Raw genomic sequence first — 27018 nt, 5'->3', positions numbered from 1 at the left:
ATCGGAGGTTTACTCGAGATATTTCTCCACTCTTCGTCTCTCGGACAATAGCTGTATTACCGACCTGGCCGATATTTTAGGCCAATAACTTATTCGGCTCTTCGTAGCCTTATTCTATCACAGCCGACACTACCCCGTCGTGCTCTAACTCCAAATTGTCTCGACCTTCTCCGGCGAGCGATTAACTCATGTACCGCAAGCTGCGTGGCGTGATAACGACGCCACGTCCTTGCCTGACCCTTGTGCCTCTTAACGGTGTTACCGGTTACGGGTACCCTCCTTACTAACAGTAAGAAGTATCAGTTAGGGTCATTGGATCCGCTGATAAGGTGGGGTTTAGTGGGTAGCCCAGAGGCAATCTCCACATAACCAGTCCAACTCGCTTATTCCTGCGGGTCTTCCCGACCAGGCATCCGTAACATTTTCCAGACTCAGAACATCGGAAACGTAGTCTTGCTACTGGCCGGATCTCAACCCGATGACCTACAGGACGTGGCCAATTTAAAGGTCAGCACCTGTGCTACACGCCATAAAAGTTTGGAGTTTCTGAAGTAATTGCTGTATCGAGAATGGGACCGATTGTCGCCAGAAGACCTGCGGCCTGTATATTGCCGCGGGAGGAGGCCAGTTCACAATCGGCCGAGTATATTATTGCTAAAGGTCCATGTTGTTGTTTTTCACTGTTGTTTTCCCAAATTAATTTGATTTAATAAAATTATTACTTTAAATGTTTCATACAGTTTTTTTGGGACATCCTGTAGGTTATACCAAAAGAACAACAAAGATGTTACAAAGCGCAACTGATTCGGATTTGCTTGTTCTGATAATAATTAGTGCATTTATTTGGTTTGAGATTTAACGAATAAAGTGTTTAATTTATATTCATTAGAATAGTATTACCTGCCATCGATTAAATGTTATAGACTCCATTATTACCATAACTTTTGCCGTAGATTTTTAAAAAATTTATCACAACAGTTATATGTCAAAGCAAGTAGATATTATTAGTAAGTTACATTTTATAGTAGCTTCTTTCCTTCTTTTATTAATATCAAAAATATTTTTATAAAAGCCTATTGACTAATATCCTTTTATTTTTCTAATAAATCACTCCCTGTTTGGTTCGAAAATATTTGTATAGAACGCATTTATGGCCTTCGCGACCCAATACAAACAACTTTCGGTTTTATCACGTACATTGCGTGGAAACTATGGAAATTTGGGGCACTAAATCAAACGCATTTGTTTGAGATAACACCCATCTATGATTTAGTCTCGGGCAACCTCCATTAATAAAATATGTTGCAACATAAAACATGAAAATATTTACCTTATAATTGAATAAACCTGAGTTTATCTATTTAAAGACTTACCCCAATAATAATATAATGCTTAATTGTTAAAGTTATTATATCTTTAACTATAATATATATGTTCGCCCTGTTTTATTACTCAATTTAATTAACCAATCTGTCAGAAAATCGAATCAACTAATTAATGAAGGGTTTAAGAAGGTATTTTTAGAATAAACTAGTAGGATTGGTGCTATAATAAGACTGAAAGTAATTTATATGTTCATGGTTTTCTGAAACTAAATAATAAATAGTTATGGAGAGAGTTTCCATTAGTGGAAAATAACATATATAAGGTCATTTAATATGTTTTCAAATACATTAAGGGTATAAATTGAAACCCTCCGTGTTACAAGAAATGGCACCAGGAGAAAATGGCAATGAACTGGCTCTGAATAACGAACGAACTTCGCTGGCATATTAGTGAAAGGACGTACTGGGAATGGTTATTTTGGGAATGTTATTGCCAAAATCGACAAAAGCTTGTCCGCTCATCAAAAGTTACTCAGTAAGTCATTTCCCATCAATTAAACCACCTTAAGAATGATTCAAAGAGTAGAACATTAATTACCATGTAAATTGGTATCTAGTAACGTTGAACATATCTTCTGATATCACAGCAAGTGCTCCAACAGTAGAAAGAGATAGTTTTCGCATAATTTCGAAATTCACAACAAATCATCATGTGGTTCAAGATATTGAAAATGATTTTGAAAGGTTAAAATGCTTCTTCGGATTATCATTTATTTCGGTCAGTTACACACGGTCTGGCTGAACATCAGCTTCGATCTTTTCACAAGTATTAATGTGACTCTACTTTATTATGTATATGTAGTATGAGTAATAATGTGAGAAACGTCGAAATATAGTGACGAATAAGTCAATAGAAAATCTCCTAGATGACTGATAACATAATTTGTCATTGTCAAATATGGTAGCATTCATGCCATATTAAAGAACTTATTGCTATTGAAAAAAGACAAATACCCATTATCTGAGATGCACAATTTTTTTTTAATGAGAATGCTGAACTGAACTAAAAGGCGGGACTGAAAATGATTTAAACATTTTCAAATAACATAAAAATACATTTTATTATTAAATATAGTGCTTCAACAAACTTTCTGAATGACGGATAGCTAAATCTATCCATAAGCTTCAAGAAAATTATTGAACAAAAATCTTGCGTTCACCGGGTATAAGGTGGAGCAAAAGTCCCGCTAACATTTTGATTATGTGACGTTTAGTTCAGTTTCCCTTTAACCATTGTGTTACATAGACGTTCAAATGTTATTATGAATAAATATACGCCATAAGAATGAGCAGAAATGCACAATATTGACAGTATTTATTGAAAATAATCGTTCCATTATTGCCACTCAGCGGAAACTTCGTCCATGGTAGCGGGACTTTAGCCCTATATTTCTGATCAACCTATATAATCAACTGCTCAAAAAGTGCCAATAATAATTATTATTTTATGATTCTACTACAACCAGTTCAGAGATAATAGAGATAACAATTTCTATACTCTAGGATCTATGCATTCTCCATAGATAACAAGTCCATATCTTCACTTATCATTTCAATTTTCCCACACTCTAATACTACTTTTCATAAACAAAGCATAAAATAGAAAGGTATGTTTAATTATATTGAATTACTGCTATTGATTATTGAATTTATTACAAGAAGTAGTCGACAATAAAACATTTTTTTCAAATCCAGATACTGCCATGTTATCCTTATCCTCGTCCATTTTCTCAGGATAAAACTCCCTCCTCAATGCCTTCGTTGTGGCTCTCCACACCCAACAAGATCTATAGTACTATACTGACCATATTTTAGACACGAAATTAACTTCACTTACTATTTATCAGGCTTTTTCACCTCGGAAAACCTACCCAAGCTCTTGATTCTTGGAAACCTTAACCTACAATATATTTGATAACGAATGTTGCTATCAAAATCCACCTATTAAACTTTATACAAATATCTTGTGATCAGCTTTAGCAGGTTAATTGAAAAGTCCCCGGCCCATCATAGTAAAACACATTTTTTTAGCAAAATTTTTTTATTCAACATAATTCCATTCAAAGGTAATACACTGATTATAGCGACCCTCCAACTTTTCAATACCATTTTTGTAGTACGATATGGCCTTTGCCTCAAAATAGGCCCCAGTTTCGGCGATCACCTCTTCATTTGACAAAAATATCTTCCCAGCGAGCATTCTTTTGAGATCTGAGAAGAGGAAATAGTCGCTGGGTGCCAGATCTGGAGAATACGGTGGATGAGGAAGCAATTCGAAACCCAGTTCATGGATTATTGCCATCGTTTTCACTAACTTGTGACACGGTGCATTGTATTGGTGCAGCAGCTCTTTCTTTTTTTTTTCAAATGCGGCTGTTTTCCAGAGACATGTTTCATCCATTGTAACAAATCGACGCAAAAACTCGTTTATTATGCCTGATCATCTTCAAACTTCCGAGTCATCAACTTTACAACTGTTTTTTTACAACTGTTGTTTTTGGTAAAATGTGGGCTCGCGCGGCACCCACTTTGCAAAGAGCTTTCTCATACTCAAATAGTCGTTAATGATTCGTGATATTCACGTTCAGTTGATATCTTTAGGGTGTCTGCTATTTTATTCAATTTACGGTCATTCAAAATTATTTTGTGGATTTTTTAAATGTTTTCGTCGGTAACAACCCCTTTTGGGCGTCCACTGCTTTCACCGTCTTCGGTGCTCAGTTCGCCAAGTCACCACGTCTAAACTTAGCATACCAATCCTTGATGGTTGATTTTCCAGCAGTGGGGCAATGCCGGGAAACTCAGCATCAAGCCAAGTTTTTGCTTCAACTGTATTTTTTTCCATCAAAAAGCAATATTTTATCAACACGCGAAGTTCCTTTTTATCGATTTTGTTCACAATAACAAATGTTGCTTCACTTAAAATGCTATAATTCACAAACTAGTGATCCGACAGCTGTCAAATTTATACACGCATCTTTTGAGGATTAGGGCTAACTAAAGAACATATGGATTTAATTCTAGTAGCGCCATCTATGTCTCAGGTCGGGGACTTTTTAATTGACCTGTTATCTGCGCTCCATATATATATATATATATATATATATATATATATATATATATATATATATATATATATATATATATATATATATATATATATATATATATATATATATATATATATATATATAATTTTACTGTTTCGTGTGTTGTGTTTTTTGTTCTTATTCTGTAATTTCCATATTATTACCTTTAAATATGCTTTATTTTTATTTTATATACATGTTGTGATAGTAACCATATGAAGTTATCGCCAGCTATTGCCGTTAAAAATTACACTTGTAAAGTGCCATCAATTAAAAACTTACTTATATTGAAAGGGCTTAATTTTAATTAAATAAATTTATTTTGGTCAAGATATATTGAATGAAGAAGGAGATATATTAATTCTTCAACGATAATGTTTCAAAAAAATTAAATGCAATTTTTGTTTATATTAATTATAAGATAATACGTAGAAAACAAAGTGAAACTGACTTTATAGACAAAATAGTCTCTTGTGCCCTGATGATTCTTTTATTATATTGTTGATAGATCTTTAAGCTGTTTCTTTGATTTAATTCCAATTTTATATATTAAATTAACATTCCATAATTCTCTATAGTTCCGACCTACAAATTAAATCTTGTTTTTACCAACTAGGGTTTATCTGGACTAGATCTACTGTTTAATGTTGCCTGCGAAGCACGGTCCTCAGCGTTAAACCTACCGACGGGCGATTGACCAACTTAGAAATCACCCCAGACATCCGGGCTTACCCGGCCTGATCACTGTCGTGACTGGGATCATTTTCCCTGTCGAATTTTACGCTCTTGCCTAAGGATAATCACAAATGTTAAACAAACGCAAACAAATAAATGTACACAAGTAATAAATGTAGTACATTGCCCCAGTGTACTAGCTCAATTAATATAGACATCATAAAATATTTTTTGCAATATTACGTATTAAGGGTTAAATATATAAATCAATTTTAATACCCAGACTTGGAATTATCCATAATTTGCATATTTGTTTTTGTTCTTTCGATTTAAACGCGTACTTGAACATGTTTATTTCCATCTCAATAAAATTCTAGAGGATTTTATGCAAAGCATTGCTTGAAGTCCAATTAAGAGTGTCTAGACTATAAAAAAACTGAGTACATATTGACGTAGAGCTTTTACATCGAAAGACTAAATATATTTTATATAAATATATTAATATAAGTAATATTACTGAATGTATGGTTAGCATATCACTCAATAAGTTTTGGATATGACACTCGTCAGACTCATATGATTTTTGTATGGTTTTAATTTAAAATCAACACTACAACTTACTTTCAATTATTACTAATACTTATTCAACAAAACAAATTTACATTTGTGTTATTTCCAAGTAATGGATGACACATAATTTCAGGTGTTTGTCATCTATGTTATTTTATAACATTTTAATAATTTTAACTTTTTTAAATGAACATTTTTTTCTTCTGTGTGTATCTCATAACTTTTCTTTTTTCGCAGCAGCAAAAAAGCAAAGTATGGCGAAAATAGGTTCTGAATTTTTTTTCAACGGGCAATAAGTTTGGATTGACTGTGTCTTTATATTTAGACTGTTATATTTGAAATGGGCTGTAATATGATTTCATTGAATAACTTTTACTACAGATATGCAAGTTTGAAGCCAAAATTACCTTTTGTGCAACTTCATATGTGTCAATTAATTATATTATAATTAATAATACAAATAATATATATTTACTACAGAGAAAAATAAAACCAAAAGAAAGGTTAACCAAAAAAAATTAAAGAAAATGGAGTCTCAACGGTTAAATATAAAAGCAGATATTTGGCTTCATTAGAAAAACTATTTGAAAATAATTTGGTGCTGTCTAGACAATGAAAAAATTACCACAAAAATATTGACACAGTTCTATTTTTGACGATTTATTTAAATATAATTAATAAAATTTACATTCTAAAATATCGAAATGACTAAAAAACCCTATTTTCATGATTTCTTAAACAAGCACCGAAAAAAAACTATTTGAACAAGAAATTTACTATTATATTTTTGAAATAGTTTTTATTCAACAAAATAATAACAATTGAATAAATCAAGATCTTATCAGTGTTCAAAAACGAATAAAGCTCGGTAATAATAAAAAGCTTAATTTTGATTATCCTTCAGGGTTAAACTGTATTCGTAAAAATAAAAATAAATAAAAATCTTCTACGAGTTGCGGGTGACAACGACCCTGGGTTACGACTGAAATTGTCGTAGTTTGTTTACTACTGAGGTTTGTGGATGGGTAGAGATTTTATCAAGTTATTATAGTGTTCTAAGGCGCCTAGGGAGAGCCTTACACTGAGCATGTTCGTGAAATTCTTCACAAACAGGATGCCTGATTCGAGGTGAGTGTTGATTTTTCTCATGAACCATGGGGCATTGAGTAACGCGCGGACTTTTTTGGATTGGAACACTTGGAGTAGTCCAAGTTGTCTCTCAGGAACATACCTGTACCACACCTGTGCTCCGTAGAGGCAGACTGGGCGGACTAGCATTTTATACAAAGTCGGCATAAAATGCTGTGTAGGAAAGTTTGTGGAGTCAGAAATCAGCCATATAATGATTAAATAGGGCTGAGGCTAGTGGAGCACCTTCCGGGACTCCTGCAGGAATCTGTTTATGAGAGGAGACTGCGTCATCGATCCTCACTTCAAAGGATCTACCGTCTAAGTATGAATCTATCAGGGATATTAGGTCACTCGGTAGACAAAGTTGTTTCGCTTTGAATATTAGACCGTGGTGCCATACTTGATCGAAAGCTTTGGAGACATCTAGAAAGATGGCTCCAGTTTTTCGACCTTTTCTTAATACCTGGTGGATTGTTGCTACGACGCGGGAAGGCATGAATATTTGGTACGGAAACTGAATTGTTCGTTCGGGATTATGTGATATGCGCCTGTGAAGTTGTTTAAAGCGTGTAATATCGCTTTTTCGGCATTTGGAGTTTGGATAATGAACTAATCAGGCTGATGGGCCTACAGCCATATGGATTGGACGTGGTATTCTTTTTAGGAGTGACAGCGACAAGCGCATGTTTCCATTTCTTTGGGGAATGCTTTAACATCAGGATGGATTTAATAATCTTAGCAAGTTTTGATAGTTGCTAGCTAGTGAGGTTTTCAGATGGTTTGCTGTTATACCATCTGGGCCTGGAGCTTTTTTAGAAGACAGACGCTTTATGGAGAGCTGAAGGTCTCTGGGAGAGACTACGCTCTTCAGAAGATGAACTGACTGGAAGTCTTTATGCTTTAGAGAGGGGATAGTGTCATTTATGATGGATAACGTCTGTTGAGGTGGGCCAAGAGATGGATTGCATTGCATATGATTCTCGAATTAATTAGCGAAAAGCTCGGCTCTTTCCAGATTTGTAAATGCGATATCCGTAGAGGAATTTAGCTGTATTACTTAGCTGGCCGATATTTTTAGCTATAAACTCATCAGGCTCCTCGCGGTCTTATTTCATTGCAGCTGACACCACCCCGTCTTACTCCTAATTGTCGCGAGTTGATGTGATAACAACATTGTGTGATGAGGATGCCATACCCTCGTCCTCATGCGTTTTAACGGTGTTACCGGTCACAAGCACCCTCCTTACCAATAGTAAGAAATATCAGTTAGGATCATGGGATCAGCAGATAGAGCGGGGTATAGTGGGTAGCCCAGAGGCAGCCTCCACATTACCGGTCCAACTCGCTTATTCTTGTGTGTCTCCACGACTATGTACCCGTAACAGGATTCCCTATACCGGTCTTAAGCCAAAAGTAGCTTCAAGAGAACCAAACCGGGTGATCTGGTATAGTAGTGCAGTGAAGGTCACTAAAGGATGACAGCATTAAAACGTATTACTAACTTTTATTTTATTAGACACTAATTAAGAGCCAATGTTAGCTTAAATATAAATCATACCTAGTAAAAAATAGTTTTCTTCAATATACATCTACAGCATTTCATTTTAATATCACAATTCCTTAAAACATATTGAAAACTTTTAAACTGTATAATTATAGTAGTTCCAATTACATCATTGGATTTTCATTAAAAACAACAAGTGTAAACAAAGAAAATAGCACACGCATTCCTAGGTCAATGCCCCTAATAAAACAAGATTATGCCCCCCTTGAATTGATGTCGGTCCGATGAAGTTGACGGGATTCAAAGAGCCCACCACTCTCCGATAACAGCTTCGGATAATCTTATCGGACGGTGCGATTGGGGAGAATCAAACTCAACCAATAGTGCGAGATTAAAGAAATGGCAGTTAAAACGACAGAGTCGGCTTTCGATTTTATCCATGGAATTTATACAATTCCAACTAGATATTTATTTTTCGTAAATCATGCAGTAAATATATTTTTACTAGTGTTGGGAACTATCGACTGAAATCGACTATCGACTGTTTAGTAATTGACTATTTTTTTCTATCGACTGTTCCAGTCGCTATTTTTGGTTCTACTAGTTTCATTCGACTGATTTTTGACTATATATATATATATATATATATATATATATATATATATATATATATATATATATATATATATATATATATATATATAGTTCTATAAGTTTTTTGGTACTTTGCTTGTAAATAACAATATATTGTATATTAATAGAGCAGTATTTTGGAACGATAATTGTCAATATTGTTAATATAATACGCTAAAAAGATTAAAATTGTGATTGATAAATAGTAAAATACTTTTGACTGTTTTTATGGAAATAATAGGTAATATTTCGACTACTCTCTCGATTTTTGTTAAACAATATTTCTATTCAAAGCATTACTTTATACATACTTTATTATAAAAGCTCTAGTAATTATTGTGCGATCATTTTTAGTTATGTCATTTTTTTTCTATGATTAGGCATATGTTTAATTTTTATTTAGTATTTATGGTTGTTGTACTTCTTTAGTTTTAGGTTTTGCCTAAGTTCTATTGTATTATCTATATTTATTATAATATATTATTAAAAAATAGCAAATAACACATTAAAATACGATAAAACATTTGTGAAGTGTTATTCCATTCCACAGAAAAATTCTATTCCTTTTTACAGATCCACAGAACATTCAAATATAAAAGTAATTCTACTTCGTTTAAAATGAAATTATGAATTGCAAGTTAATAGTATTCAGTAATTACTTTTTCTTTTCTATTTTAAAGTTAGTACGTGAAGGAATATGTATATCTCCATCTCGCAATTTCCTCTCTCACAATTTATACAGGAAAGAGTTCGTACATCTTCGTCTGACATCACAAATTGATAAAAACATTCGAACAGTGCTAGTGTTTTGACTATCGACTGTTTCGACTGTTTTTAGTCGATAGTTCTCAACGCTAATTTTTACTATTAAATACATGAAAAGCAGAGTATTATTACGCTTACTAGTAATCGACCTGTGGAATGATTCTGAAATTCAATTACAATGTATAAAGTTAAACGCGTATCTCTTATAGCAGACTAAAGAAAGTAACTTTAAAATGATATATTAACATTACTAAAACTTGTTTTGACAACATTTTCAATATAAGATCAGAAATATATTTGATAGATAACATTAATTACAGTAACAAATGTCTGTATATTAAAATACAATTAATTTTTTGCCTTTTTTAATGACATTTAATTAAATCTGATTCCCATTAAGTTTTAATAATCAACAAGGTATTATTAAGTTTAAATTATTACATAATTGTAACAAACCTATCATGGGTAAGATTCGTTTCGGAACTGCAACAAGCATGAAATAATAAGTATATATGATTTTTATTTACCTTTATTGTACTCATTATAAACATGGGATATTAAATGAAGCAATACATATTTTTATGTTAATTAAAAAAATAACGAACGTAATTAGGCACTTTATTTTTTACAATATAGAAAATATATTAGAAGTAACGTACTTATAATGATTAAATGAACTAATGACTTCTCAAAATTTATAAGGACTACAAAGTAAATATTTAAAATAATTGATAAAATGTTCAAAGAATAAATCGTCATGTAGTTACATATTTTATTGCTTTTATCGTTAACTATTTTGATTTTTACATGTACTAATATAAGTTTTATTTTTTATACACATTTTTTTCTCTTATATATTGAGAAACAATAAGTGGTATAAATAATAAGTTTTATTTGATAAAATAATATTTTCTTTATCTACATTTTTAAATTAAATTTCGTTCTTTCCCCATTTTTCCGTATTTTTTCACCGTTCTTTATATCAAATATATAACGATATATTATTTTTGAAAATTAATTGATTGTTGAAGAATATCGATATTTTTTAGATTTAGACCAAACTATATTGATATATTGAGAAAATATCGTTTTTAGTGCCTTCTCCATATGCGTGAGAAAAATACTGATATTTCATATATTTTTATAAGATCACATGGGAAAATATCAGAGCAGATCAGACTCAAAATAATAGAACTATACTGGTTAGTCGGAAGATACTCCCATCGGAAGTACTAACTTCATCTAACAAAAATGAGATTGAGAATTCGATAAAAACCACTGAAGAACTATACGATGGCGTCGAAATAAAATAGATTTATGAAGTTAATCAAAAATTTCTCCATAAAACTATAAAGGTTACTAAATGAAAGCCACATAGAAGAATACCATTACTGAACAGTAAGCTAGAAACCAGAAGATTGAGCAAACCTAATCATATGAACTTGTAGTTTAATTATACACACTGCTTATATATTGATGCAAATAGAACAAAAAATAGTGAATTATTTATAAATTGAAATTGTATTAAGTATATATAATGTGATAATTAAATCATTGATCTGTAAAATATACAGGTTTGTTGAAAATATATCATTCCTATACCTTTTCGATATTCAGAAATAAACAATTTCTATATATTAAAGAAAACATGGATATATCGATCTCGCAAATAATAACTTCTAGAAAAAATATTTTTTGTGATGATATAGTTTTGATACCTCTCCCACACTAAGAAAAAAAATTCTGTATTTTTAAGAAAATATCGATATGGCTTGATTAATCTTAATAATATTTGAAAAACTATATCGATATGTTTCATATAGAGATTTTAGTACTACAATACCCACTAATAAAAATCAACACTGATATTTTTCAATAAAAATTATCGTTGTTTCTAGGTTTCTCAAGGAATAGATCATTGATTTCGAGGTCATCGATCGATTATTTTGACGACCAAAAAAGTTCATTGTACTGATCACAATATATGATCAACGCATTAGACAGATACGATTTCATGACAAAAGATATCCTTTCGATACTCTAAAAAAATATAGATATTCGAGTATTATAATGGCCAATATCTATATCAATATCTATATTGATATTCTAACATTGTATTTTATAAAAATATATTATTTATTTATACATTATTTTCATTTAAAAGTTATTCTTATGAGAATTAATTAACACTTTTATAAAAAAAGCCAACTTATATGACTCCATAACTGCCTTATTTACCCGATTTAGCTCCATCACAATACAAAGAAGGTGATTACGACCAAATCCGAACGAAACAATAAAAACATAACCTATATTTTGATCAACTGACAAAATATTAAAAACCGTAACTTGATTTTAAGCCACGAAGCCGTGTTTTATGTTAGCCTTATACGAATATCGTTGACCTGTAAAAAGGGTGGATTTATTTTTAGATATAGAACAAAAATATAAAAACGGCAGACTACATTATAACGAAACTAGAATATTTTAATCATATTAATGTTAAATTCAATACATTTATCCTTGAATGTATAGAATAAATATAAGCAATCGATACAAAATATGAACTCTACAATATTTTATATAGCGATATAGTCACGTCTGTATAATTGAATATATTAGAGCAAAATTATTTTCGTTCGTTAAAATTGAATATACGAACAACAGTTCGCAATTTAACTTAATTGAAATTGTCATGAGAGAGTTTATATTTTGTATAATAATTTGTGGACGAAAAAGTACTCGATCTGATATAACATTCCGCTAATAAAAAATCAATATAATACGAATACTGTGCGATAAATAAACCAATGTTATAAAAGGTGACAATTTGTTTTTAGAATTATTGTTTTGTTGTTAGATACTTGTTAGATGTTTTTGCATTGATCTAAATAAAATAACGTATATAAAGTCGCTAATCATAACATTTTTTGGCATTCTTTCAATTTAAAGAAATCAGCTAGCAAACCCTATCAAATAATTTTAGCGATATATGGTGATGTTGGTCCATCATACTCCAACCGATTTTAATTTCAATTATTTAAAAGTAGTTACCTTGACGTCAATGATAAAGAACGACCTGGAAGATCAACACAGTTTAAAAGACAATGAACAGCAATACTTATTGGACAAAGCCCCAGCTTAAACTAACCAAACATATTTTAAACAGCTGAACAGTTAATGAATTCACTATTACCAAGTGTTTACATGTCATAGGAAAGGTCCAAATAGAGTAAAAATGGTTACCATACGGACGGTTTCAACGTCGCGGTTTCATTTGCTTGCCTGGTAAAAATAAGAAATTTTTGTGGTGTATTGTAGTCTGGCGATAAAAAGTGGATCTACTACGGCAAGTTAGTCCAGGAGAGCCATTTATATCGACACTGAAGCGGAGTATTCATGGCTACTAGTATTGAACTCCACATATATGGATCAACGTGTACATCAAGTGTAGCGTAGCTGGCGCTATCAGAACTAAATACATATGTTATTTAGTTGGCACTAAAACTCAAAAGATGCGTGTATAAATTTGACAGCTGTCGGATCATTAGTTTCTGAATTATAGTATTTTGAATGAAGCAACTTTTGTTATTGTGAAAAAAAATGTATAAAAAGAAATTTCGCGTATTGAATATATTGCTTTTTGAAGGAAAAAATACAGTTGAAGCAAAAACTTGGCTTGATACCGAGTTTCCAGACACTGCCCCAGGAAAATCAACCATCAAGGATTGGTATGCTGTTTTTTAAAGTTTAAGTTTAGACGTGGTGAGAGGAGCATCGCAGACGGTGAACGCCGTGGACGCCCAAAAGAGGTTGTTACGGACGAAAACATTTAAAAAATCCACAAAATGATTTTGAATGACCGTAAATTGAAATTGAATGAAATAGAAGACACTCTAAAGATATCAACTGAACCTGTACATCATATCATTCACGAATATTTGGGTATGAGAAAGCTCTGTGAGAAGTGGGTGCCGCGCGAGCTCATTTTTGACCAAAAACACTGATAATTCGGAGCCATGCTTGACGATAATCAAGCGTAATAAATCCTTTTGAGTTTTTGCGTCGATATGTGACAATGGATGAAACATGGCTCCATCATTTCACTCCGAAGTCCAATTGACAGTCATCTGAGTGGACTGCATACGATAAAACGCAATAGTCGGTTGGCAAGGTTATGGCGTCTATATTTTGAGATGGACGTGGAATAATTTTCATTGACTACCTTGATAAAAGAAGGACTATCAATAGCCACTATTACGTAGCGTTATTGGCCCGTTAGAAGGACGAAATCGCCGAAAAACGGCCGCATTTGAAGAAAAAGAAGGTGCTGCTTCAGTAAGACTTGTCACAAGTCAGTGAAAACGACGGCAAAAATCCATAAATTGGGCTTCTAATTACTTTGTTATCCACCGTAATCTCCAGATCTGGCCCCCAGCCATCATGTCCAGTTCTCAGATCTCACAAGAATGCTCGCTGGGAAGAAATGAAAGGACAAATCGTATTACAAAAATGGTGACGTATTGAAATGTATCGAAAAGTTGGAGGGTCGCTATAATCAGCGTAACGCTCGCTTGTGGAGAATTATATTGAAAAAAATAATTTTGCCAAAAAAGAGTTTTACTATGGTAGGTCGGGGACTTTTCAATTGACCTCTTATTATCGGTTACTAAAACTGAATGAAACTGTTACTGCAGATGTCTACCGGCATCATTTGGATAAATTGAACAACGTATTATTGGAAAAAAATCTGAGTGACAAACTCGTAGTCATTCTCTTGCATGACATTGCTTGACAATACAAGTTTTTATGACATTCTTGGATATGTCACAATTTTCAAGAAGTTCAGCAACATCACTGTCCCTTAAAATAAATCTGATAGAATTAATCTGCAGAAAGGTCTATAAGTTTTGATACGAGCTAAGATCACTCTTTGGCTTCCATTATGTTAACCAGATTTTCAAATTTAGCGAATAAAATGCCCTTGTGATAAGATTATTGATAAAATCCTGTTTTGCAATCTTGTAAAAGAAAATATTAAATACATAACTTATACGTATACTAAATACGAAATTAATTTAAAAAAAAAATATGTTGGAAATAAAAAACATTCACAAGTATTTTTGAAAATGTCATATATTAATTAAACATGTTTTTTTATTTGAGAATACCCATTCGACGATTGGTTTTGTTAGCAATATAGTGCACCACAGCAATAGAGTGATTGAGATAGATCAACCTTCATTAATTAATATGTTCAGTGGTAATACCTCTGGATGTTTGTATGAATTAGTTGTTTCATAAAATACTAAATAAATCCAAACTGAAAATTGTTCTTAATAAAAGGCTCTATAATGACTATTCAACATTAAGTTGCTTGCGTTTAATTGTTTAGCATGTTGCAGCTGCACTACATATTAATATGAGCACTGTGACTAAAATCAGTCAAACCATTAATAATACGAGGGTCACTATTTATATTTCGGGAATAAAAAAAAAACAAATAGTTAATTTGCGAATACATTTTTATTGTTTATCAAAGTACTCGCCATGATGATCGATACACTTTTGCATACACTTAAACCAATTTTCAAAGCATTTATTCCATTCCGAATGAGGTATCTTCAAAACATGATTTTTGAACGGCTTCAATAGCTTCTTCGGGCGATGAATATCGTTGACCACGCAGTTTATTCTTCACGGATGGGAACAAAAAGATGTCATTGGATGCCAAATCAGGGCTGTAGGGCGGATGACCCATCAATTCGATGTTTTGATTGCTCAAGTAGTCTCTCATTTGTACCGATGTGTGAGAGCTCACATTGTCACGATGAACAACAATCCGGCGTCTCTTGTTTTCTTTTCTTATTTCACCTAAGACTTCTGGCAAACAATGGTTGTGTACCAATCAGAATATACTGTTCTGCAATCCTCTACAGGCACTGTTGCAATATGACCAGTTTTCTCGAAGAAACAGGCCGCTATTTTCTTTGAAGTGTTTCGTGCGCGAACAACTTTTGTTGGGTTTGGTTCATCTTAGAACACCCATACAGTCGACTGCTGCTTACTTTCGGGCTCATACGAATATATCCATGATTCGCCACCTGTCACGATTTTATAAAGGTCTTTCGAAACACCGCACCATTGAATTTCTTAAACATTTCTTTGCACCAATCGGCACGAGCCTTTTTTTGGGCGATTGTCAAATTGTGTGAGAACGCGAACATAACTTTCGCACAGCTAGGTGTTCATGTAAAATCGCATATATGCTGGTGGAACTAATGCTTAGGGATGCCTCGATCTCACAATAGGTGACATGATGATCTTGCTTAATCATTTCGCACATAGCATCGATGTTTTCTGGCACAACAGCCGATTTTGGATAACCTTCACGAAACTCGTCGAACAGCGAACTACGACCACGATTGAATTCACTAAACCAGCGATACACGGTAGTTTTTGCTGGAGCTTCATCGACAAAAATCAAATTAAGTTGATTGATGCACTCTTGTTCTGATAATCCACGTCGAAAATCGTAAAAAATCATCGCACGAAATTGTTCACGATTCAGTTCCATTTTTCGCCGGGACGAAACTTTTAACTAAATATAAATTAAACAAATAGCGTCAGTATTGCAAAATGTTCTGAGTACATATATTGTCAAAAATATCAAACATTATAATGGAACCGTCAGATGGACTCACATGACAACAGTGTTGTCGATTCCCGAAATATAAATAATGACCCTCATATAATGTTGGATTCGCCAAAGAGAAAGCGTTCACATGCAAAGCAGTTGACGAATCGAGATCATTTAGATGTTAGCTCTGTTCAAACAAATGCATGAAAACAGTGAGTAGTTTTTTATATAAACATAGTTTAATAAAATTACTTCAGAGTTTCAAAATTTAGGAATATGCATCAATTCAAACACTGTTTTAAAATGTATAAAGAAAAATCACGAACACACATTAAATTTGTGTATCTAGATGAAACATGCATATTTCAAAATGGAACATTGAGTTACTCAAGGCCAGAGGCTAATAAAAAAAGATAAAAGTTTTTTTTTATTACTCTTCGTGAGTCCACAATCTGCCCTATTGGCAATAAGTTTTTCTTCTGTCTATATTATATATACATGGCATGTAGAAAATCACTTCATTAAGCAAACTTCTGTATAAAATATTATCTTAATTAATTAGTCTTATTCTAATGCTTATTCTAAAGTCTACATATGCCCAGTAATCAGATCAGGTGGTGTTAAACGTTTTAGTCTACGCACTTCACTATCACGTCGCATATTTAGCTGATTAGCGAGTACATTGGGATGCACTGACACTCTTTCGAAGTACTTCACACAAACACGTTAAATTTAGGATAACATTTGACTAGATTTTATCACTCATCATATTTTTTAATAATTCATTGCAGATTTATTCTTTCTCATACTAGAAACAAGAATTGTTTTATTTTTGAAGTCGCGTTAGTGTTTTCCCTTAAGTTCCAGAACGACTACCATCGAGACATAAACATTTTTTTACTCTGGTTTGAAAGTCAACTGTTAAGGCATTTGTAGAAACCATCAGTTACTATTATGGGCAATATTATGTTATTTTATGGCACGCATACTGGAAAAGATCCAAACAAGTGGATCGGACAAGTGAGAGCGGCTTGCAAAACGTAAATTAAGTTTTGCATATAAAAATATAAATAAAATGTTCAGCTGTGTTTTATGTTATAATAATTAATTTCAGTAATATCAAAATAATTTGAAATGGAAACATAAGACGGAAACACAACAACAAAAGAAATAATAACTAAACATAAGAAGATTTATGCTCTCTAATGAAAACTAGCCGTAAAAACAGGTGGTGTGAAAAAATATTCAATGTAAATCTAATAAAACATCCGTGTACTACAAACTCTTGTGGTTATATAATTATCTGTAGTCTAGGCCCTTCGATAATATATGTATATTAATTAAATTGTGACAGAAAACTGTTTTAACCAAGTCAAAGATAAAATATTATTATTCCCGTGTCAATATAATTTTGAGAAAGTCTGAATTTCTAAATTCCATTTGCATCGAAGTTTCCGACAATAGACGTCCAGACGTCGACGTATAACTCGATATATTACATCGCCGTTATTTCGCTCGTAGACCAAGTTCAAGCTTGTGTCGATGCAAAATCGATTTTTAACGCTATCAACTTAAACTCTGAAGGACAAAGTTATTATTTCTAATAGAAAGGAACGTTGAAAATTAGTATCGATTTAAAATGGAACTTCCTAGATTTTTCCTAGAAAATAGTAGTGCTACAAAAAAGTAATAATTAAATATTAGTCTGATATGTTTTGGTGTTTGGCAACACAAGTTAATAATTGTAACAAAAGAAAATAATTAAAAGTTTTTTTTTTATATAAATAATCTGAAAATATTAAAGGCATTAAAATATGTTAAATATGAGGACTGTAAGTTAATTTTAACGGATGTACAATAGATTTAGTAATTTTTTAATAGTGAAATTTCTATTTCTGCAACTATATTAACGTCAAAAGCCCGTTATTAGGTTATGTTTTTAATATGTCTCATTACTACAATTAAAGTAATAATAATTTGTAAATAATACTCAAATATTTGAGTTAGAAAAACGATTGAATCAGTTTAGAAACAAAGAGTTAGATTAAGAAACCAGAAAGCTCAAATCAAAGGAAACAATTACGGGAGATTGCTATCAATAACATAACAGCTCAATTGAAAAGTCTCCGGCCTATCGGTAAACATAGTAAAACACATTTCTTTAACAATATTATTTCATTTATTCAACATAATTCCTTTCCAGGGTGATATACTGATTATAGCGACCCTCCAACATTTCGATACCATTTTTGAAGTACGATTTGTCCTTTCTCTCAAAATAGGCCGTAATTTTGTCGATCACCACTTCATTCGATGAAAATTTCTTCCCAGCGAGCATTCTTTTGAGATCTAAGAGCAGGAAATAGTCGCTGGGGGTCAAATCTGGAGAATACGGTGGATGGCAATTCGAAGCCCAATGTATGGATTTTTGACACGGTGCACATTGTCTTGGTGAAGCAGCACTTTCTTTTTCTTCAAATGTGGCCCTTTTTCGGCGATTTCGTCCTTCAAACGGTTGAATAACGCTATGTAATAGTCATTGATGATGGTCCTTCCTTTTTCAAAATAGTCAATGAAAATTATTCTATGCGCATCCCAAATTACAGGCGCCATAACCTTGTCAGCCGACTGTTGCCTTTTCCCCCCTTTGGAGCGGGTTCATCGTATGCAGTCCACTCGGATGACAGTCAATTGAACTTCGGAGTGAAATGATGGAGCCGTGTTTCATCCATTGTCACATATCGACGTAAAAACTCGGGTTTATTACGTTTGATCATATTCAAACACTGCTCCCAATCATCAACTCGTCGTTGTTTTTGGTCAAGTGAGCTTGCGCGCTTTACCCACTTTTCACAGAGCTTCCTCATACCCAAATATTCGTTAATGATATAATGTACACGTTCAGTTGATATTCTCAGAGTATCTCCTATTTCATTCAGTTTCAATTTACGATCACTCAAAATTATTTTGTGGATTTTTTAAATGTTTTCTTCGGTAACAACCTCTTTTGGGCGTCCATTGCGTTCACCGTCTTCGGTTCTTATTTCACCACGTTTAAACGTAGCATACCAATCCTTTTTTCACATTAACAGAAGTTGCTTCACTCAAAATACTATAATTCAGAAACTAATGATCCGACAGCTGCAATATTTATACATGCATCTTTTGAGGGTTATGGCTAACTAAAAACATATGTATTTAATTCTAGTAGCGTCATCTATGTGTCAAGCCGGGGACTTTTCAATTGACCTTCTCTATTCGAATACGAACCAAAGGAAGCGATCATTATACAAGCAGAAAACTAATTTTTTCAGCTCGATAAACGCTGAAAAATTCGTATAAATCTAACCTAAAATATTTAAAAGTATTACCCATTTTAGTCGTTAAATTTTGTTCGTGATACCCTTAAACATGTCATTTCTTGGAGTAATCACTTGCATCAAACCAAGCCAAAAATATTATAATATAAGCCGTATTCTATCAAATTAATCAATTTACAATTTTTATATTCTAATATTATTGAATTGAACCTTATATATAGAGTTTAGTGATTTCTTAGACAAATAACTTAAACAATGGCAAAAAAATATTCTCATGAAGATATAGATATAGAGTTTAGTGTACAACATTAACAAAGATATATATACTGTTGTATAAAATTAAAACATATTTTAATTAATACAATAAAAAACCCTATGTTAAAATAGTTTTGGTGATTGTTATAGACAATAAATCAACAATGAGTTTTCAGCTTTTCTATGTCATTTTTTAGATATGTAAAACTGCCTAATTTGTCAATATATCCCAAAAATTACATGATCAAAAATAAATTGTTCAATATTATTTGTTACATACCAGCAGCATTATAGGTTGTTTTTTCTTTGAAAATAGAACTGATTAAATGTGGTTGCTTAGAGATAGTAGTACAAAATAATATATTACCTGAATTGTTTTCCAATAACAGAAGTTATAACATTATTATTTACCTCCAAATTTAATTTATGTCAGTTTAATATCATTTGAATTTCTAACTCTCAAACAAAGTGTAAATATAAAAAGTACGTTTGAGAATTATTGAGTTAATTAAATATTTTCATTAATCCAACAACCAATTTTTTTACATTCCCAAATCCAATATGTTCTATAAATATTAGATTTTTTCGACAAAAATATATTTAATAAAATGAAAGCAAGGGAAGTTATATTACTTTCAAACTATAAACCAATTTTGATGGAATCTTTTTTCATTCCCATCAAATAGTCATCTAGAGTCAAGATGGTCAAATGGGATATTGATGAGACAGTGAGAAGAATGATGCGATTAATAAGTCGTTAGGATTTTAAAAAGTTATTATTTTATGTAGCAGGTTCAGCTTTTTTCTTCATTATTTTAATAAAAAAGTATATTTATTAATTTCTAATCTCGAAAAAATATAATAATAGTTGCCTTTTATTTTTCGATATTTGGATATAACTAAAATCACTTGCACGATACGACCAACAAAAAATGTTTGTAATTTTTTTTTCTCTTTCTCACTGTAATTTTTGTTTTCATCTCTCATAATTCATTTGGTCCTAAAACGCATTTTATTATTCTCTCTGAACTGATCAGCATTACATCATAACCGTACAACAACACATCATTAAAACCCATCATCTTGATATTCCATCAACCCTTGTATCATTTCTTTTCCATCTCTATTATATCTTGATAAAAACGTTTTTCTTGCTCTTCGTTCACATCGCCTAAGTTTTCAAGAATTAAGATGGTTATACAAGTACATTTCGAGGCTTATCAGACAACCAATAATTCAAGAAACAAATGAACTCGAACATTATTTCAATCTAGTTTCTGATAAATAAGTAAATGTTCTACACGCATTCTTAAAACAGTCAACAGCTTGAGGTAAAACTTTTACTAATTGTTTTATTCAGTAGAAGAATCTTTTCGGGAACTAACAAAGTTTTATATAAAATGTTCTTCTTGCCATTTGTTAAAAATGTTGTTACGTGGACCAATTCATTATTGACGAAGGACTTTTAATTCTCATTTTAATTCTCCTTAGAGCTTGTGATCATAAGTTGCGAAAATAATAATTATATTACATTTTTTAAGATTTCTTCATATCGACTGAACTAACAATATTCAACGAAGCAGAAATAACATAACATTTTAAAGTAAATTTTTATATGAAAATGTTAAAATATGAGAAACGGATGGGTGATATGGCTTCTTATGATTATTCTCGGAATTAACACAGCAAATAAAATATAAATTAGTTAAGATTGTTAAGAATATAAGAAGACGATATCAAGATACATCAAGGTTCCATCTGTGATGACTCAAGTACCATAATAACATTTAAATACCACTAATTTTTATTAAAATAATAAAAAATTGATTAGCATTGTCACATTGGCATTCTTACAATTGACAATTATTTGATTAAAAACCATCAAAATGACACTTTTATTGATAAGATTGATACATTTCATTATTTATGGATATTTATTGATTATAATCACTTAAAATTATGTAATAAACGAAATCTAAAAAGAAACTCAATCTGCTTAAAATTTAACAACATTGTGATAGACTCTGCATCTTATATTGTCATATTTCGCTGTTCATCATAGAAACGGTGTTGGATCGTGTAGACGGCGCCTTAAACGCGTTCTAAATCTAAACTACGGGGATTTTGTTGTATTAATTAATTAAATATCATTTCTTTTTTGCCACCAATAAACAGAAGCATAATAATTTGCCAGATATATAAGCTGAAAATTCGATGATTTATTTAGTCACGCCAAGAGAACTAACCAAAAGTCTGACTGACATTAACCATAGGAAATCACCAGGCTACGATTTAATAACAGGAAAATTACTACAAAAACTACCAAGAAAGGGAATTATAAAACTCACCAACTTGATCAATACAGCATTTAGATTAAAACATGTGCCAGGCATTTGGAAAATGGAGGAAATTACTATGATTCCAAAACCGGGGAAGTCACGTCAAACGAAATAAAAGCCTATATACCTACATCACTGCTGCCAGTAATATCTAAGGTTTTTGAAAAACTCCTGTTGAAAAGAACAAAACCGATCATAGAGGCAAAAAAATTCATAGCAACATACCGGTTTGGGTTTATTAACAAGAATTCAACAATTGACCAGGTCCACAGATTAAAAGATGTTATTAAAAAAGCCTATAGAACGTTTAAAGTCAAACAAGAAGAAGATTGCTCTACAATTAAAGCTAAAGCAGGTGTACCACAAGGAAGTGTACTGTGACCAATGCTTTATCTACTCTACACTTCTGAATATTACACAAATGGAGAATATTACGTTGGCTACATTTCAAAGTCCATTTTATATTTTATATAAGAAAGGGATGGGTGATACGGCTTTTTTTATTATTTTCGGAATTAACACAGCAAATAAAATGTAAATTAGTTAAGATTGGTAATAATATAAGAAGACGATATCAAGATACATCAAGGTTCCATCAGTGATGACTCAAATACTACAATACAACATTTAAATACCATTAATTTTTATTAATATAATTAAAAATTGATTGGCTTTACCAGATTGGCATTCTTACAATTGACAATTATTTGATTAAAAACCATCAAAATGGTACTTTTACTGATAAGATTGATACATTTCATTATTTATGGATACTCATTGATTATAATCACTTAAAATTATGTAATAAACGAAATCTAAAAAGAAACTCAATCTGCATAAAATTTAACAACATTGTGATAGACTCTGCATCTCATACTGTATATAATTCTTTATAACTTAACCTCATTATTAATTACATGACTCTACGATAAAATATTTGTTCTTTGTCATAAAGTTTATTTTATGATTTTCTGTTTAATTATGAACAAAAACAAAAAAAATGCCTTTTTGGTATTAAAATTGCTTTTGTAATAGTTATAGTAATAATACTGATATTTGAATATTTTGTAAATTTTAATTATTTGTAATACATTAAAAAATATCGCGCGATGAGAGCGGGGTTTAAATGTTAAAATAGCGCTGATAGATGGCACTAGAGTGATATACAACGATCAGGTGTTTTGTACAAATGTAGAATACCTTAAAAGATCGTCCCGAACGTGTAAATATCATGTTGATGCATTATGTTATATATATGTGGGCAATTTATTAAAGTTCGAGACATAAAATACTAATTAAATACAGTTCAGGTTCTCTGTGAAGCCTACGAAGCATATTTTAACTGTCCTGTTCAGAATCAAGGCAATACATGGTCTCTACATGTTGCTTGTAATTATTGTAAAAGATGTTTAGAAGGTAATCAGCAAATTTTAATTAAATGGTGAATTAAATATAACAGACATATTAAATTATATTTCTATATTTTAGGTAGGTATCCAGAAACTTGCAACACCAAGAATCTGTCGAGAACCAAAAATCACTGCTACTTTTACATTGTAAATCCGAGTAAAAGACGTAAAACCTATCGAATATCCTGATCAGGAATCCTCTTCTGCTCCAGTCGCACATGATCTGACACGACCAGTATCTGAGCCACCGAAAAAAATATCGCGGAAGAGTAGCTCATCTCTTCGTTCTCATAAAAGTAATTCCGATAAGTAGTATTTACCTACACCAGAACAACCAAAACACCATCTTATTACTACAGAAGATTTTAATGATTTAATTAAGAATTTAAATTTGCCAAAAAGTAAAGCAGAGCTTGTAGGCTCTAGCTTAAAACAGTAGAATTTGCTTGATGATGTTATACATATATGAATACAATAAAAACATGATGGGAGACTATATTTGGTGATTATTAGGACATACTACCTATGAATATAAACGAAAAAGTAAAAGCGTGCACTTTTAAATTATTTTCTACTTTTTCGTAAGTTATTTTGATAGTAATACTTAATAAAAACAATTAAAATGTTCATTTAAATGGTTTCATTTTTAATTGAAAATTAACACCACAGATTTTGAAAAATATCGTTCAAGCGGTTTCCTAAATAAAAAAGCAAACTTTTTCATGCCATATATTGTTTTTTCGTCTACTTACGGCCTAAAGAATTTGAATTTAATGCTTTAAAGTCAAAGTCACATTTTGTGTCGATCCGTGTTATTAATTTATTCAAATTTGTTGAAAAATACACAACCAAACCTCTTCAGAAAATCCCATGTGGTTATTATTTATTTATGTCATTATGTTTGTAAACAAATGATTTAATTCTTAGTTCTGAAGAAAATATCAAAACAGATATTACTCAATGTTTTTAATCATTGACAGTTAGCAAATATTTGCTTCTTTCAATGGTTAACATTATAAATATATTTTTATCTAATCCGTATAATATAAATAATAATAATTAAATAATCGTAACGTGTAAAGGTCTTCTTGTTTGCGCTAAAACAGGTCACCTCCTATGTTTCAGTTATCAGTCGTGTATATTATTGTGTCTTTAATTATGTAATATTATTAGTCTAATCCTTAATATCATAATTTAAAAATATCTATTTATAATTCTTCTATTTTATCTTAATTAATTCAGATACACATTTTAGATATATTAGTTATTGATTTCTTATCAAAAACAATTGTTAATTTATATTAATTTATTTTCCATATTAATTTCATTTCAAATGAACTATAATAAGTGACGTTATTGTCATCATAATTATTAATAAACCAATATTACAATACATTTATTTTAAGTAGCCATGTTGAAAATACAAAATGGTTTCTTCTTGGGATTTGATTTATGGATAAGTATTATGTTTTGAAGAAGTTAAAGCAATAAAATGAAAATTTAGCATCATATTATTGTTAAGTTTGATAAAAAAAATATTAAGTTTTACTTTGAATTTAATGTTGACTATAATGAAAAGTGTTTAAAAATAGTATCCAAGAAAACAAACATACCTGCCATCCTTGTAAGAGTAAACTTCTATCCACCGTCCTAAGCCACATAACAGCATCGCCAGCTTGAAAATCTTTGAGTTTATAACATCTCGAGTGCAAGAACAAACCCAAACATTTCAGCAGTTCCGAGGTAGACGCCTGGATAACAGTTCGTTTAGGAGCAGCCACCGGTACGACCTGATTCGAGTCCCTCTGACTGGGCAGAGTCTGTTTGTTCGTTAGTTTTTCACAGTGTAAATTGTAATTCGTGTTATTCGCATTGTTCACGCGGACAATGTCCAACGCTAGGGCCGAAGTGGATTTCGACGTTCCATAATACGACGGTTGCTTGTTCGACTGTTGTTGTTGTTGTTGCTGGTTGTTCTTATTTTTATCCACAGCCTGGTTGATGTTGTCGAGCGGTTGTCTGAACGCGCTGATGTTTTTGTTTTTAATGTTCTCCTGCTTCTTCTTGTTATTGTTCGTCGTTGAGAATCGTTTCCACGACAGGGCATTGATAAACAACGAGTGTTTCTTCAGGTTCTTTTCCAAAGCGTTCTTCTCCGATATTATCCGCGCGTTATCATTGTTATTTATGTTGTTCAGCGTGTGTGTGTTCGAATGACTGAGGTTCGGCTTGTTACTACCGCAGTCCCTGTTGTTCTTCACGTTGTTCAGCTGCTCGTAGGAGAAATTGTTGAGGGCAAAATCCCCGGTACTTCCCGAGGTGTACAGCGGCCTAGCCCTGTCTCTGGGGGAGAAGCTCAGTACGGTACCCATCCTGCACGCGATATCGTAACTAGTCTACGGGAAAACGACGCCGTCTTGTTTTGTCGACGGACCACGTCACTCACGCACAAGTCGAACTCGTCATCTCGAAGGGAAAATCCACCCTCTGAGGAAAACTCGCAAGCCCTGGGAAATCTTTTCGGGACGGGGTCGATCGCTGGCGGCACTGGGCCTGCGCCGCGTTGCCGGGAAACCGCTGTGATGTCACGGAAAATCAATAGGGCGGCATCGGCCCTCGTCCTACAGGGGTGAATTGGTTTAAATATAATAGAAGGATGTGCGTCTGTTAATGTAAGCATCGAAAGGGTCGGTTTTTAAAATTTCGCCGTTCGTCATCGAAACGGTGTTGGGCCGTGTAGATGGCGCATTAAACAGGTTCTTTTTAAACCACGGGTGTTTTGTTGTAGTAATTAATTAAATCTCATTTCTTTTTTCGCCACCAAAAAGTAGGAGCATTTGCTGAATATCTAGAAAAAACTTTCAAACCAAACGAAACTAATATTGAATATAACTTGCCGGATACAGAAGCTGAAAATTCGGTGATTGATTTAGGCACGCCGACAGAGCTAACCAAAGTTATTAAAACTGATATTAATCCCAGGAAATCACCAAGTTACGATTTAATAACAGGAGAATTACTGCAAAAACTACCGAGAAAGGGAATTATAAAACTCACTAACTTGATCAATACAGCATTTAGATTAAAACATGTCCCAGTCACTTGGAAGATGGCGGAAATTATAATGATTCCAAAACAAGTCACGTCAAACGAAATAAAAGCCTAGAGACCTATATCACTGCTGCCAGTAATATCTAAGGTTTTTAAAAAACTCCTGTTGAAAACAATGAAACCGATCATAGAGACGAAAAACCTAATACCAACTTACCAGTTTGGGTTTATTAACAAGCATTCAACAATTGA

The 27018-nt window shown here is 32.2% G+C and overlaps 1 protein-coding gene across 1 annotated transcript in view; it reads right to left on the bottom strand.

The window, feature by feature from the left end:
- Cdk5alpha (Cdk5 activator-like protein) overlaps positions 1–26208 on the bottom strand; it is a 44857-nt gene extending 18649 nt beyond the window's left edge. The window contains exon 1 of the mRNA XM_076415465.1: positions 25329–26208. Within this exon, the coding sequence (XP_076271580.1) occupies positions 25329–26087 (759 nt within the window). The 5' untranslated portion in view covers positions 26088–26208. The remainder of the gene's footprint in view (positions 1–25328) is intronic.
- Between the last annotated feature and the right edge of the window lie 810 nt (positions 26209–27018).

Source organism: Rhynchophorus ferrugineus, unplaced genomic scaffold (assembly GCF_030347505.1).
Source record: "Rhynchophorus ferrugineus isolate W39M unplaced genomic scaffold, kcgeb_rfMv2 rfM1, whole genome shotgun sequence".
NCBI lineage: Eukaryota > Metazoa > Arthropoda > Insecta > Coleoptera > Curculionidae > Rhynchophorus > Rhynchophorus ferrugineus.
This window is presented reverse-complemented; position numbering and strand designations above follow the sequence as displayed.